Here is a 13,203-nt window from a genome sequence, read left to right on the forward strand (position 1 = left end):
AAAGTATTCAATTCTCAACAAGCTGCGGAAAATGCCTTTCGTGATGTCATTGCCACTCGGTCTCCAGGCTTCTTCACTGCCAGCACAAACAAGCTGCTGTTAAGATGGCAAAACTGGGTTTGATAGTTTAGGTGCATACTTTGATTAATTGTATTACTTCTTGTTTGAGATATAATAAACTACACTTTTTATTTGAAATCAGACATTTCATATTTAATGACCTAATAGATCTGTGACTTTTTAAAACTATTAATATAAAGGGAAAAAGCTATACAGGGAAAAAGCTATACAGGCATCCAGGTATAAAAAAGCATGTTATCTATACATAAGTTCAAGGTGGACATGCCTTAGACTTCTCCGCAATACTAAATCCCAGAAGATAATGGACCAGTTTTAAAGGGAGAAGGTTGTCACCTAAGAATTTTATATCTGGACAAGTTGTGATTTGTGTGTACAGAGAAAAGCAAAGGCTCAAAAACATACTACTTTTCCTATGTGCCCACCTTCATCTGTGTAATCTTCAAAATTATTTGAAGATACACTCTGATGAACTGAGTTGTAGGGCACATTTAAAGGCTCAATTATGAGGAATTTGCCGTGTAAGAAGACTTGTGAATACTAAAACCAGATAAACTAGAAGTCTAAAATGTTCCAAATCTGATTATAATATTGAATGCAAAGGACAAAAATTATTCTATAATATTAAAAATAGTTTTTTTAAAAAGGGGAGGAATTATTGAAGGATACAGTAAAGTAGGTCAGACCAGTCCTACCCATAGTGTGGTCCCAGACCAGCAAGATTAGCATCTTCTAGAAGCTTATTAGAAATGTAAATTCGTAGACCCCACTCCAGACCTGTGGGATCAGAGTCTCTGGGGCAGAGCTGAACAATCTATGTTGTAACAGTCTTTCTGGGTGTTTCTTACACATGCTAAAGTCTGAGAAGCACTGGCTTAAGCTACCTTTCTCACTAGTGATAGACTTAAAACTATCATTTCCCACTTGGCTATTAAAAATTAGAGAAATATATCTTATCTACTGTCTAAAACAGTGGAGAATATTGGAAAATAATGGAATATTGGAGAATAATGGAAAAGCAAAGAGTTCATATATCAAACAGCTGAAAACTGGGAGCAAATCAGAAGGGTGGAACATGAAAAAGTCGTAAAACCAAATCAATTACAGCAATAAAAGCAAGTGGCATAATCTCCCTTATTAGAAGACAAAGATTGTCAGGTTGATTTAAAATAATCCAGTTGTTAATCATTTATTAGAGACAAGTTTAATTCCTTATTTTCACTCTGTGCTTGGGCTTTTCTATCTTCCAAAACTAGATTAGACTTCCTATCATGGGTTTTTATAGCACTGTGTGTGTCTCCAGAGAGCACCTATCATGGTTACGGTTTTAAATTTGTTTGGGTCATTATTTGATTTTTGTCTCCTTTTTTAGACTGTAAACTCTTTGAGGTATACCTGTTTCTGCTCAGCATTTTGTGCCAGAACTTAGCACAGTACCTGTTTAATGAATGGAAGTACAAGAACATTTAGGGAAGTATCTTTAGATACATGCAAACAGTAGGAAGCAGGACCTGACAAAATAATTATCAAATTAATATTAGTACCAGACGAACTGATAAAGCAGAATAATTAAATGTTAGAAACACTGGTTCCTAAACTTTCCCATGCATCAGAATTTTCTGGAAGGCTTGTTAAAACACAGTTTGCTAGACCCAGCCCCTAGGGTTTTCTTTCATTTGGTCTTAGGTGAGAATTTGCATTTCTAACAGCTTCCCAGATGACGTTGCTGGTCCAGGGACCAGACTTTGGAGGTGCACTTTGTTGGAAAATAGTTCCATGTTAATGAAGAGCCCACTTCACGGTGAAGACTTTGATCCCATGGGCTTTATCCACCGAACAACACTGTATCTAAACATACAAAATGAATTTAGAAATACAATGAAATGGAAGGATTTTATCACAACATTTAGTATTTGACAGAGCAAGTGGGCAGACAAGGTCATATGGAATTTAAATGGTGTAATTGATACAGTCCATCCAACAACTATGAAGCCTACAGCAAATAGCAAATAATACACCTTTTCTAGTGTTCATGAATGAGTTACAAAAATCACTAAACTACCAGAAATTCTAAATCTTCTCTATTGGGAGGGGAAAAGCCACAAACAGACTGAGAAACCAATGAAGAAAAAAATTAATTATATATAATAGAATGCTGATATCCTTAATCTACAGAAGAGTTTAATGATTTTTTTTTTTTTCTTTTGAGACAGAGTCTCGGTTTGTTGTCCAGGCTAGAGTGAGTGCCGTGGCGTCAGCCTAGCTCACAGCAACCTCAAACTCCTGGGCTCGAGCGATCCTTCTGCCTCAGCCTCCCGAGTAGCTGGGACTACAGGCATGCGCCACCATGCCCGGCTAATTTTTTTTTTTATATATATATCAGTTGGCCAATTAATTTCTTTCTATTTATAGTAGAGACGGGGTCTTGCTCTTGCTCAGGCTGGTTTTGAACTCCTGACCTTGAGCAATCCGCCCGCCTCGGCCTCCCAAGAGCTAGGATTACAGGCGTGAGCCACCGCGCCCGGCCTGAGTTTAATGATTTTTAAAAGGTAAACATACCTATAGAAGCACTGCTTGTAAACCCAAAGGGAAAGTCCCAAAAGAAAAACTGTAGTTAATTAAACATGAAAAATAGTTAATTTCCTCAGAAATCAAGGAAATGGAAGATAAAATCAGTGGCACAATGTAGTTCCCCTCATCAGATAGGCAAAATTTAAGAACATCATGATATTTAATGCTGGCTGCAGTGTACTGAAAGTCATTTTCACACCTTTCTCGTTGGGATGATGGTGCTACAGTTATCAAAAGCATTAAAAATACATCACCTTTTGGAATTTTTCCTGAGGAAATACTGTGCAAAGATGATGTGAGATAATCTTTGTTTTGCAATAGCGGGCAAAACTAATGAGTGAACGTGCAAAAATTTCTACAGGGATGTGGATCGCAGCGTTTTTTAACAGAGAAAAATTCTTGAAACAATCTAAATGTCCCTTGGTGTAGGGGACTGGCTCAGCAAATTCCAAAGTCCAGCAGGAACCTTGCAGCCAATAAATGCAGTGGAGATCGATATTTATCGATGGGGCAAGATGTCCACAAAGTTATTGTCGATTGACTACACCGGGTTACAAAGGGGATATTGATCAGGGCTGGCTAATTCAGGGCCCACAGGAGCCAGACAGTATCAGCTGAGAAGCAGGCCCCAGACGAGCTGCAGCGAAGGGTGGGGCTGGGGCAGATGGCAGGGTGCACGCCCTACCCCCAGGGGGTAGATACTACTCTTTGGGGATTACAGATGCTTGAAATTTCTCTTTATTTTTTAATTTTATATTTGTATTTATCCGTATTTTATAATTTTCCCCCAGTGAACAATATTACATCAGACATTTTTAAGAAGAAAGAAGTTAGGCAGTGCCAAAAGAGAGGTAAAGATAAAGCGTGGTGGGACCCAAGAGGAAAAAGTGACCCCCTGCTGCCAGTGGGTGGGGGTGTTCTTGGGGACAGGGCAGGTCCTGCAGATGAGGGGACCCAGGTGTGACCGTTGCAGAGGGCAGGGCTTGCAGAAGGGCTGTTGGCATGGTTGGCGTTGGAGGTCAGCTCAGGTCACCACGCATTTCTTGAGCACCGGGGCTGGGGAGGGAGCGATGAGGGAGAACAGCATGTGCCAGGTACTGTTCTAAGCACTTGCCATATGAATTTAATCCTCACAGCAATCCTATAAGGTGGTCCTGTTATTACCTCCATTTTACAGATAGGAAAACTGAGGCACAGAGAGGTTAAGGGACTTACCCAAGGTTACACAGGTCGACATGGCCGAGCTGGGATATGAACGGAGGCGTTCTGACTCCAGGGTCACAGTGGATTCGCTTGGTGGGCCCAGAATGAGGAGGAGTGTGTCGGGGTGGGTGGGAGCATGCTGGTGCTTCTGGGTGGGGACACGTGCCCGTTCTCACCTGTTCTCACACGTCCCTCTCCCCCTTGGACAGAAACTGGCAACTACACCTGTGAGTTCTGCGGGAAGCAGTACAAGTACTACACGCCCTACCAGGAGCACGTGGCCTTGCACGCCCCCATCAGTGAGTACCCCCTCTGGCTGGGGACGGGGGCCAGGTGGCAGAGCGGAGTGGCCAGCCATCGGCCAGGGCATGGTGAAAGCAGTGCGAGCTCCATTCTGGGTCAGCCTCTAGGTGTCCAGGTCTGACCCAGGGCCACCAGCCTGCAGTGGCCGTAAGAGGTGGGAAGCCCCCTCTGTCCCCTTAAGCCAGCAGAGGCAGAGCCCTCCCTTAGTGGACTCAGACGCCTGGGCCCATGTGGATTTGGGGTTAGGAGGGTGAGCATCACTTGTCCAAGTCCTTCAGTGGCCCTGTCCCCGCTGCCTCTGGGCACCTCCAAATCATGTGGTTCCTGGATCTCCACCCCCAGAGCCAGTGCCCTGCGATACATCTTCAGTCTGAACTAATGCAGGAAGAACCCAGGCCAGGGGTACAGTTAGCTAGACAGAACAACTCCTCTTTTGTCCTCGGTGGTGGGAAGCTAAGGAGGGAGCAGGAGCACTGAGATGGGAGCTGGAGGCCCTGAGTATTAATCCCCCCAGGGCCCCAGGCCTGCTTGTGACCTTGGGCAGGCCCCAGCCTGTCCCTGGCCCACCATCTCTCACTCTTCCCCTGGCAGGGGAGGGGAGGGGCTCCAAGGACACTTGCCCTGGGGACATCCTGGCCCTCCATCCTCCTGATGCTTGTGGGCTCGCCTGGTGATTTCCATCTCCCTTTCTGGACATCAAAGGGGTACCCATCCTTAGATCCCTGAGGATATGAGCTGGGGGCTTCAGTCGTCTACCCTTTCTTGTACAGCTGTAGAAACCAAAGTTCTGGCAGGGGCGGGACGTGTGCAGAGTGTCAGGACAGCAGGGCTGGATGTGAGCAGCCTGTCTGGGAGTGTTTCTCACGGTAGAGCTATGGGTATCCCACGCCCCATTCTATGGCTGGGGGAGGACTTAGTTCCAGAGAGAGGGGGAGAGTTTACCCAAGGTCACTGGGGCTTCAAGCCACTTGCCAAGTCTGGGAAGGCCCATGACCCTCCTGGAGACCCGATAAGAGCAGCACAGGCAGGTGGCTTCCCCCAGGGTATTTTGGTGGGAGGAGAGGTGTCCGGAGCTTTCCTCCCTGCTGGGCAGAGTGGCAGGGGCTGAGGGGTCTCCCCAGGGGCAATGGCTCCAGTGCCAAGGCCGAGCACTGGACTGGGATTCTCATCCTAGCTTGCCTCTGACTGCTGTGTGACCTTTTGCCTGTCACTCCCCTTCTCTGGGCTCAAGTTTCCCATCTATGAGAGCTCTTGAGGTCTTTCCAGCCCGGGTCTGGATTCCAGACAGCTCCGATGTGAGGTAACCCTCAGGCAGGCACCTGCTGTGGCCCAACTCGAGGAACCCATCCCACCAGCCACGCTGGGGGTGTATGGTTCATTGAGCGCCCTCCACGTAGCCAGGTCCTGGGTGGGGAGAGGATGCGGAGGTTCCACTGGGTGGGTCCCGGCTCGTCCAGTTGACCCACTCACGGTGCTGACTGCCAGACATCAGGGCTGTAGCTGGGCTTGAGCTCCACAACCTGGGCCGCTCTGGGGATCGGGGTTTCCATGGGCAGGGCGGGCCAGCTGTGTCCGTGCCCTCCAGTGACGCAGTGAGTGGTGCCCAGGGCACATGCCACCTAGGACGCACTTTTTCACTGGGGCGTTAGGTCCAAGGCCAGCTGCAGCCTTGGTGTCAGCCTTTGGAGAATATCTTCAGTCCTGCTTCTGCTCTTCTGGGGTAAGTTGAGTCAGGTCATCGGATTAGTAAAGGGGCAGCTTGGCTTCGAATCCCGGCAGGCAGGCTCCAGGCCCGTACCTGACCATGAAGCTGTCCCGAGTCACATGGTACTGCAAGAAGGGGTGCGTCCCGGAACGGGCGCATTGCTTGTACCCTCATTTCTTCTCAACAGCCTCATACTTGGAAGGTCAGTCTGCTCCTCTTTCTCTGTTCCTCATTTTCTTGTGCCCTCTGTTGTAGACTCTCTCTTTGTCCTTCCGCATTTGTGGACTGAATCTATTGCCCACTGAAGTCTGGGGACTCTAGGAGCGTCTGTGTTTAAAATACAGCATGAGAGATTTAGGCTAGATCCAACACAGGACTAACTCCAAAGCTGACCCAAGAGACAGCCCTGGTGGTGGCCTCTGGGTCTAGAGATTTGTGGGCTGACGGATTCTGTGTGGACGCCGGGGCTGGACTTGGGGCTTCATCAAGTGTTATCGACAGCCTGGGCTTGCGACCCTGAGCCTGGGGAGAGGATCTAGAAGGACGTGGGCCAAGTACAGAAGAAGTTCTTACAAATGGAGCCATTTAATATATATTCTTTTATGTCTGGCTCCATTGGCTCAGTAAAATGTTTTTAAGATTCATATCATGTTTTTGTATGTATCAGTTGTGCATTCTTTTGCAGCTGAGCAATATTGCACTGTATGAAAATACCACCACTTGTTTGGCCATTTACCTATTCATTTGGGTTGGTTCCAGCTTTAGGTTATTATAAAGCTGCTATGAAAGTGCTTGTATGAGGCTTTTTGTGGGCACATGTGTTCATTTCTCTTGGATAAATAAATACCAAGCAGTAAAATTATTGGGCCATGGGGGGATAGTATGTTTCTCTTTTTAATAACTGACAAACCATGTTCCAAAATGACTGTAGCATCTTACACTCCCCCCAGCCATGTCTGGGAATGCCACTTGCTCTGTGTTCTTGCCCGTGTTTGGTGGCATCGGGGTTTTGAATCCTAGTTATTATAGCTAGTGGGTAGTAGTATGTCATTGTGGTGTTAATTTGTATTTTCCTGATGAAAATGACTGTATTTTCTGCTTATGTTGACCATCTCTGCATTTGCTTTTTGGTCATTTTTATCTTTTACTTTGGGAATTATCTGTTTAGGCCTTTTTGCCTGTTTGGATTAGGCTGTTTGTCTTTTTATTATTAAGTTGTAGGAGTTCCTTATCTAGTCTAATAGGTCTGGGTTCTCTGTCAGACATAGGTATTATGGAGATTTTCACCTGGTCTCTGGCATGCCATACTACATGATTTTCATATCGTATCATTTGATGAGCAGATGGTTTTCATTTTGTTGATGTCCACTTTATCATTTTTTCTATAGTTAGTTCTTTCTGGGTTCTACCTCAAGGCTATCCTTACTTACCTCAAGATGGCGAAGATATCCTCCTTCCTTATTGTTTAGAAGTTTTATAGTTTTAGCTTTTGAGTTTAGATCTGTGGTCCATTTTGAGTTAACTCTTGGGAATGATCTGAGGTATGAGTTGAGATTCATTGTATTCCATACAGATACCTGGTTGTTCAGTACCATTTGTTGGAAAGATTATTTTTTCCTATTGCATTGCATTGGTACCTTTGTTTAAAGTATTTAAATGTGTAAGTGTGAGTTTCTATCTCTCCCATGGATCTGTTTGTCTATCTTCATGCCAATTCCATGTGCTCTTATTTACTGAAGCTTTGTAGTAAGTCTTAAATCAGCTCCTCTTAGTTTTTCAACTTTCTTCTACTTTTTAAAGAATATTTGGCTATTCTAAGAACTTTATTTTTCCATATAAATGTTCGTTTTCTCCAGTTTCCACCAAAAAAAATTCCAACTTGGAGTTTGTTGGGAATTACATCAAATCTATAGACCACTTTAGAGAGAATAGACATTGCCATAATATTGAATCTTCCAATGCTTGAACATAGTAGTATATCTGTCTCTCCAAGTAGTTAGGGCTTATTTAATTTCTCTCAGCAATAGTTTGTACTTTTCAGAGAAGTCTTGCATATGTTTATTGATGCTACTGTGATTTTTAAATTTAATTTTTCAATTGTTGCTATTACATATAAACAAGCAATTTTTGTATATTGAATTTGTATCCTGCAAATTTACTAAATTCACTTATTCTAATAGATTTTTTTGTACACTTCTCAGGATTTTCCTTGTACATGTGGATGTTAATAAAGACAGCTATCCTTTTTTCCAATCTGTATTCTCTTTGTTATTTTTTTTCTTCCTCACTATTCTGGTTAGGACACTGGAGTACCATATTGAATAGAAGAAATGAGTGGATATCTCTACTTTGTTCCTGATCATAGGGCTCAGTTTTACATTATTAAGTATTGTGTTAGCTAAAGTAGGTTTACATAGATGCCCTTTATTAGTTGAGGAAGTTGCTTTCTATTCATAGTTTTCTGAAAGTTTTTATTATAAATTGGTATCACATGGTTTTTCCCTACATCTATTGAGGTGATTCTATGGATTCTTATCTTTTATTTTGTTAGGGTTGGTAAATCACATGGTTTTTTAAAAATAAGTCACCATGCCTATACTTTATTAAAATATATTAAGAATATCAGAAAGTCAAACAGTGAAATGAACTGAAATAAGTTACAACATGAGGATGTTTATTCTTTGCCACAGAATGACTTCCTCCTTCAAAGCTTCTTTTCTTTATAAACAGGATATATTTAAGGTATATAACTAGATGATTTGATATACATACATTGCGAAATAATCACCACAATCAAGTTCTTGCAGAGGCATCTAAATTAAAGAGCCAGGGTAGTTTGTATAGTTCATTTGTTTTCAAGAACATGTTTTCCACCCACTTCTATCTAAAATTCCCCAGGATTTTAAACTGGCTTTTAATATCACTCCCCAAACTGCCCCCTCAAGAGCAGGGAACTATAGTCCTAGGGTTAGCAGAGCGTCCCATACTCAGTCAGTGGTGGTTTAATCATGGTCATAACCAAGACCATCTGGTGAATTTTTTTTTTAATCTTCATTGATGTATATTGTCCTACAATAAAGTGCCCATAATTTAAAGTATACAGTTTGGTAAGTTTCGACCTGCATGTGCACCCATGAAACATAGCCTAATGAACATGTCCTGTTCCTCGAGCCCTTCTGTAATCCCTCACTTGCCACTTCATCCCAGGCAAACCCTGACCCACTTCCTGTTAATGTAGATTAGTTTGCATTTCCTGGAATTTTACATATGTGGAATCTTACAGGGTGAACTTTTTTTTGGTCTGGCTTTGGCTCCACATAGTTGTTTTGAGATTCATCCATGTTTACGTGTATCAGTGATTCATTCTTTTTAATTGATGGTAAGTAGTATTCCATTGCCTAGATATACATGCCACAATTCCTTTATCTGTTCACATACGGATGGACATTTGGGTTGTTTCCAGTTTGGAACCAATGCAAATAAAGCTTCTGTGAACATTTGTGTACATGTCTTTGAAAGAACAAATCCTTTCATTTCTCTGGGGTAAGTAACCTCAGAGTGGAATGGCTGGATCATATGGTAGGTGGATGTTTAACTTTAAGGAAACAGCCAAACTGTTTGCCAAAGTGGTTATGCTATTTTACATTCCAACCAGCACTGTATTTTTCTTGTAATCTCCTTGTCTACATTGGCTAATCAGAGTAGTGCTGGCCTCATAGAATGAGTAGAGAAGAGTATTCCCTCCTCTTCAATTCTCTGAAAAGTTTATTTAGAATGTGGTGTTATTTTACTTAAATGTTCTATAGAATTCAACAGTGAAGCCATCAAGCCTGAAATTTTCTTTGTAGGAAGGATTATTTAGAAATGCATTCCATCTCTAAATATTTGGGAATTATCTAGATTTTTTTTGTTATTGATGTCTAATTTAATTCTATTGTGGTCATACAACATATTCTATATAATTTCCAATCTTTGAGATTTATTGAGATATTATATGACCTACTACATTGTCTTTCTTGCTGTATGTTTCATGTCCACTTGACCAAAAAGAAAAAAAATGAATCCTGTTAATGTCAATTAGGTTAAGTTGGTTGATAATGTTCAAATCTCTGTATGTACTCTTTCATGCTTTTTAAAAAAATTGATTTGTCCTGTCAAGTACTGAGAGAGAAGCATCAAAATTCTCAACTATAATTATGGATTTGTCTGTTTCCCCTCTTTGGTCTGTCAGTTTTTGATTCATGTAATTTGAAATTCTGTTATTAGGTACACACACTTAGGATCATTATGTCTTGATACGTTGACCCTTTTTGAAATTGAGCAATGCACTTTTTTATCTTTGGTGATACCTGTTGTCCTGAAATCTACTTTATCTGATATTACAGCTATTACAGCTTTTTTAGGACTAGCAGTTGCATAGTATAGCTCTTTTCATCATTTTCTTTTACTCTATCTGTATCTTTATATTTGAAGTGTGTACATTTAGTTTATTCTTACTCCTTCATCCAGTCTAGCAATCCCTGCCTTTTAATTAAAGTGTTTAATCCATTTACACTTAATATAATTTATTGATATGGTTGGATTTAAGTTTACCATCTTGTATTTTTTTCTATAGGTCCCCTTTGCTCTTATTATTCATTTTTTCTTATTTTCTTGTCTTCTTTAGTATTAATCATGTATTTTTTAAAATTTCCCCTTAGCTTTCTAGCCATAACTCTTTTTCTATAGTGGTTACTCTGTGGTTTATAATGTACATACTTAATGTATTACGGTTTACCGTGAATTTATATCATGACACATCATATATAATGTAAAATGTAAACTCTCTCTTTAGAGAGTTTATTAATGTAAAAGCCTTACAGCAGTACAATTCCCATTTACTACCCTCCTATCCTTTGTACTTTTCTTTTACTTTTGTGCCTACATCTGTTATAAACACAACAGTTACTCTTTTAGCTTAAAACAGTCAAGTATTTGTTAAAGCAATTAAGACATGAGAAAATACCTTTTATACTTACTCACATATTTACTGTTTCCTGTGCTTTTATTTTTCCTTCATGTAAATCTGAATTCCATCTATTATTTTCCTTTATTCTGAAGAACTTTCTTTAACATTTCTTACATTGTAGGTTTGTTGGTAAAAGATTCCCTCAACTGAAGATGTTTTTATTACACCTTCCCTGTTGAGGGTTATTTTCTCTGGATATGGAATTCTAGACAGAGAAGTTTTTCTGTCAGCATTTTAAAAATGTCATTCCTTTATCTTCTGCCTTGTATTGTTTCTGATGAAAAGTCAGAGATCATTCTGATTATTATTCTCCTGTATTTAATTTGTCTTTTTCCTCTGGATGTTTTAAAATATTTCTCTGTATGACTAGTTTTCAGCAATTTGATTATGATAGATAGTTTTTTGTGTGTGTTTATCCTGTTTGAGAGATTCATTGAGCTTCTTGAATTCTGAGTTGGTATTTGTTATTGAAATTAGAAATTTTTCAGCCAATAGTTTTTCAAATATTTTTCTTTCCTATTGAGACTTTAATTGCATATATATTAGACATGTGATAATGTTCACAGATCAACTGAAGCTCTGTTTATTTTTTTCAACCTTGTTTTCCCTTTGTGCTTCAGTTTGGATAGATTTTATTGCCCTGTCTTCAAGTTCATTGATCTTTTCTTGTGTAGTGACCAGTCTGCTTTATGAGACAAATTCATTAAGTAAATGTTTTATTTCATCTATCAAATTTTTTATCTCTGTTAGTTACGTTTGGTTCCTTTTTATAGCTTTCATTTCTCTCTTTATTATTTTTTTTTTTTTTTTTTTGCTTTTTTCCAGAAATCAAGTATAGGTGATCTCTCTTTATTATGTTCATGTTCTTCTTTAAATCTTTGAGCATACTTATAACAGCTATTTTAACGTCTTTGTCCCCCAGTTTCATCATCTCTGTCATATCTGTATGTTTCTGTTGACTGGTTTTTCTCTTGATTATTGGTCACGTTTTCCCGCTTCACCTGAAAAATAATTGTTCATTCTGTGCTACATGTTGCCGATACTGTATTGCTGACTGGAATTTTGTTATCTTCCTTTGAAACGAGTTTTTTTCTGGCAGGTAGTTATTTCACTTACAGATGAGCTTGATACTTCAAAAGCTGGTTTTTAAGCTGTGTTCAGGCAGGTCTAGAATAGTTTTTATTCTAGGGTGAGAGTAATTTTTTTCTAAGGCATGGCCTTTCTGGGTCTCAACTGAATGCCTGAAGTATTCGTATTCACCAAGTCTTTCCTCTCTGGCAGGTGGGAACTCCAAAACATCTCTTAGTCTTGTGTGACCTCTGAATCTTCACTGAGCTGACAGCCCTCCAGTAGCTGTTTCCTGCTAGGCTTTGCAGAAACTCATTCTACTCAAATGCAGTTTGGTATGCAGCCAAAGACTTCAAGGGGGCCTCTGTGCACATTTCTGAAGTTCCTTTTTATTGCACAATTCTATCTCCTTTTTGTTATTTTGCCCTGAAAATTTGAGCCACCTCAGAAGCCCTGAACATTCATCACTGCCTCATTGGTTCAGCAGGATGGCATGCTTTGGGCTCCACCTCTCTCCACCCTGGTCCAGAGAGCTGGAGTGACCAAGGGTCTCACATCTTGTCTTTTCTCATGAGTCACAGTTCTGCACCAGCTTTGTCCAGCTTTGCAGTTGACTGTGGCAGGAGGGCTGGTCCTATACCAATTATGTAAGTTTCTAGTTCTCTTTCAAAGAGGAAAAGCCACAAGAAGAGTTCCCCAGTTTGACTCCTCTGCCGTCACACCTCCCATTCATTCCCACCTCCAGCCTGTGAGCACATGATTCTGTTAGCTCTGAATGCATTTCCACTGTCCTCTACCTTGTGGAGGTTTTCTGGGAGACTGTCTCCCTGGTCTCTCCACCCTCTCTAGTTATATGATTACTTTTCTTGAGTCCTTATATTCTCTGAATATTTTTTGTTGTTGGTCTGGTTAAATTTTTAGCTTTCCAGAAAGAGAAGACCACAGTGCTTTGTTACTTTTTAGCTGTCACTTAGGTATAAATGTCGCATGTCTATTTCTTACAAGGGAAGCCAGTGTGAGACTCTTTCTTGGGGATGGCTCAGGTAGGAACTGCAGCGTGCTCATGTGCTAATAATGTTCCACGTGAGGTCACCAGATGGAGCAAACTGTTGAGTGAAATGAGCCGGGAGCCTGGGAAATTCATCCTGGCTCAGCCCTGACCCACTCTGTGACCCTGAAGTGGTGCCCATACCTCTCTGAGCCTCCCTGGCTCCATCCACCCTTGGGGCCAGTGGGAGGATACTATGTCAGGTAGCTTCGTGGCACA

At 41.1% G+C, this 13,203-nt stretch overlaps 1 protein-coding gene across 11 annotated transcripts in view; it reads left to right on the plus strand.

Annotated features, from left to right (window-relative positions):
- The window catches only part of ZNF618 (zinc finger protein 618), a 171,384-nt gene that overhangs the window by 134,054 nt on the left and 24,127 nt on the right, over positions 1 to 13,203 (plus strand). For 7 of the 11 annotated variants that reach the window (XM_012768852.3, XM_076008970.1, XM_076008969.1 and 4 more), the window contains 2 exons: positions 3,441 to 3,500; positions 4,062 to 4,151. In XM_012768852.3, the coding sequence (XP_012624306.2) occupies positions 3,441 to 3,500; positions 4,062 to 4,151 (150 nt within the window). The remainder of the gene's footprint in view (positions 1 to 3,440; positions 3,501 to 4,061; positions 4,152 to 13,203) is intronic. The other 4 variants (XM_076008971.1, XM_076008972.1, XM_012768858.2 and 1 more) reach the window with 1 other exon arrangement.

Source organism: Microcebus murinus, chromosome 12 (genome assembly GCF_040939455.1).
Source record: "Microcebus murinus isolate Inina chromosome 12, M.murinus_Inina_mat1.0, whole genome shotgun sequence".
In the NCBI taxonomy this organism is placed as follows: Eukaryota; Metazoa; Chordata; class Mammalia; order Primates; family Cheirogaleidae; genus Microcebus; species Microcebus murinus.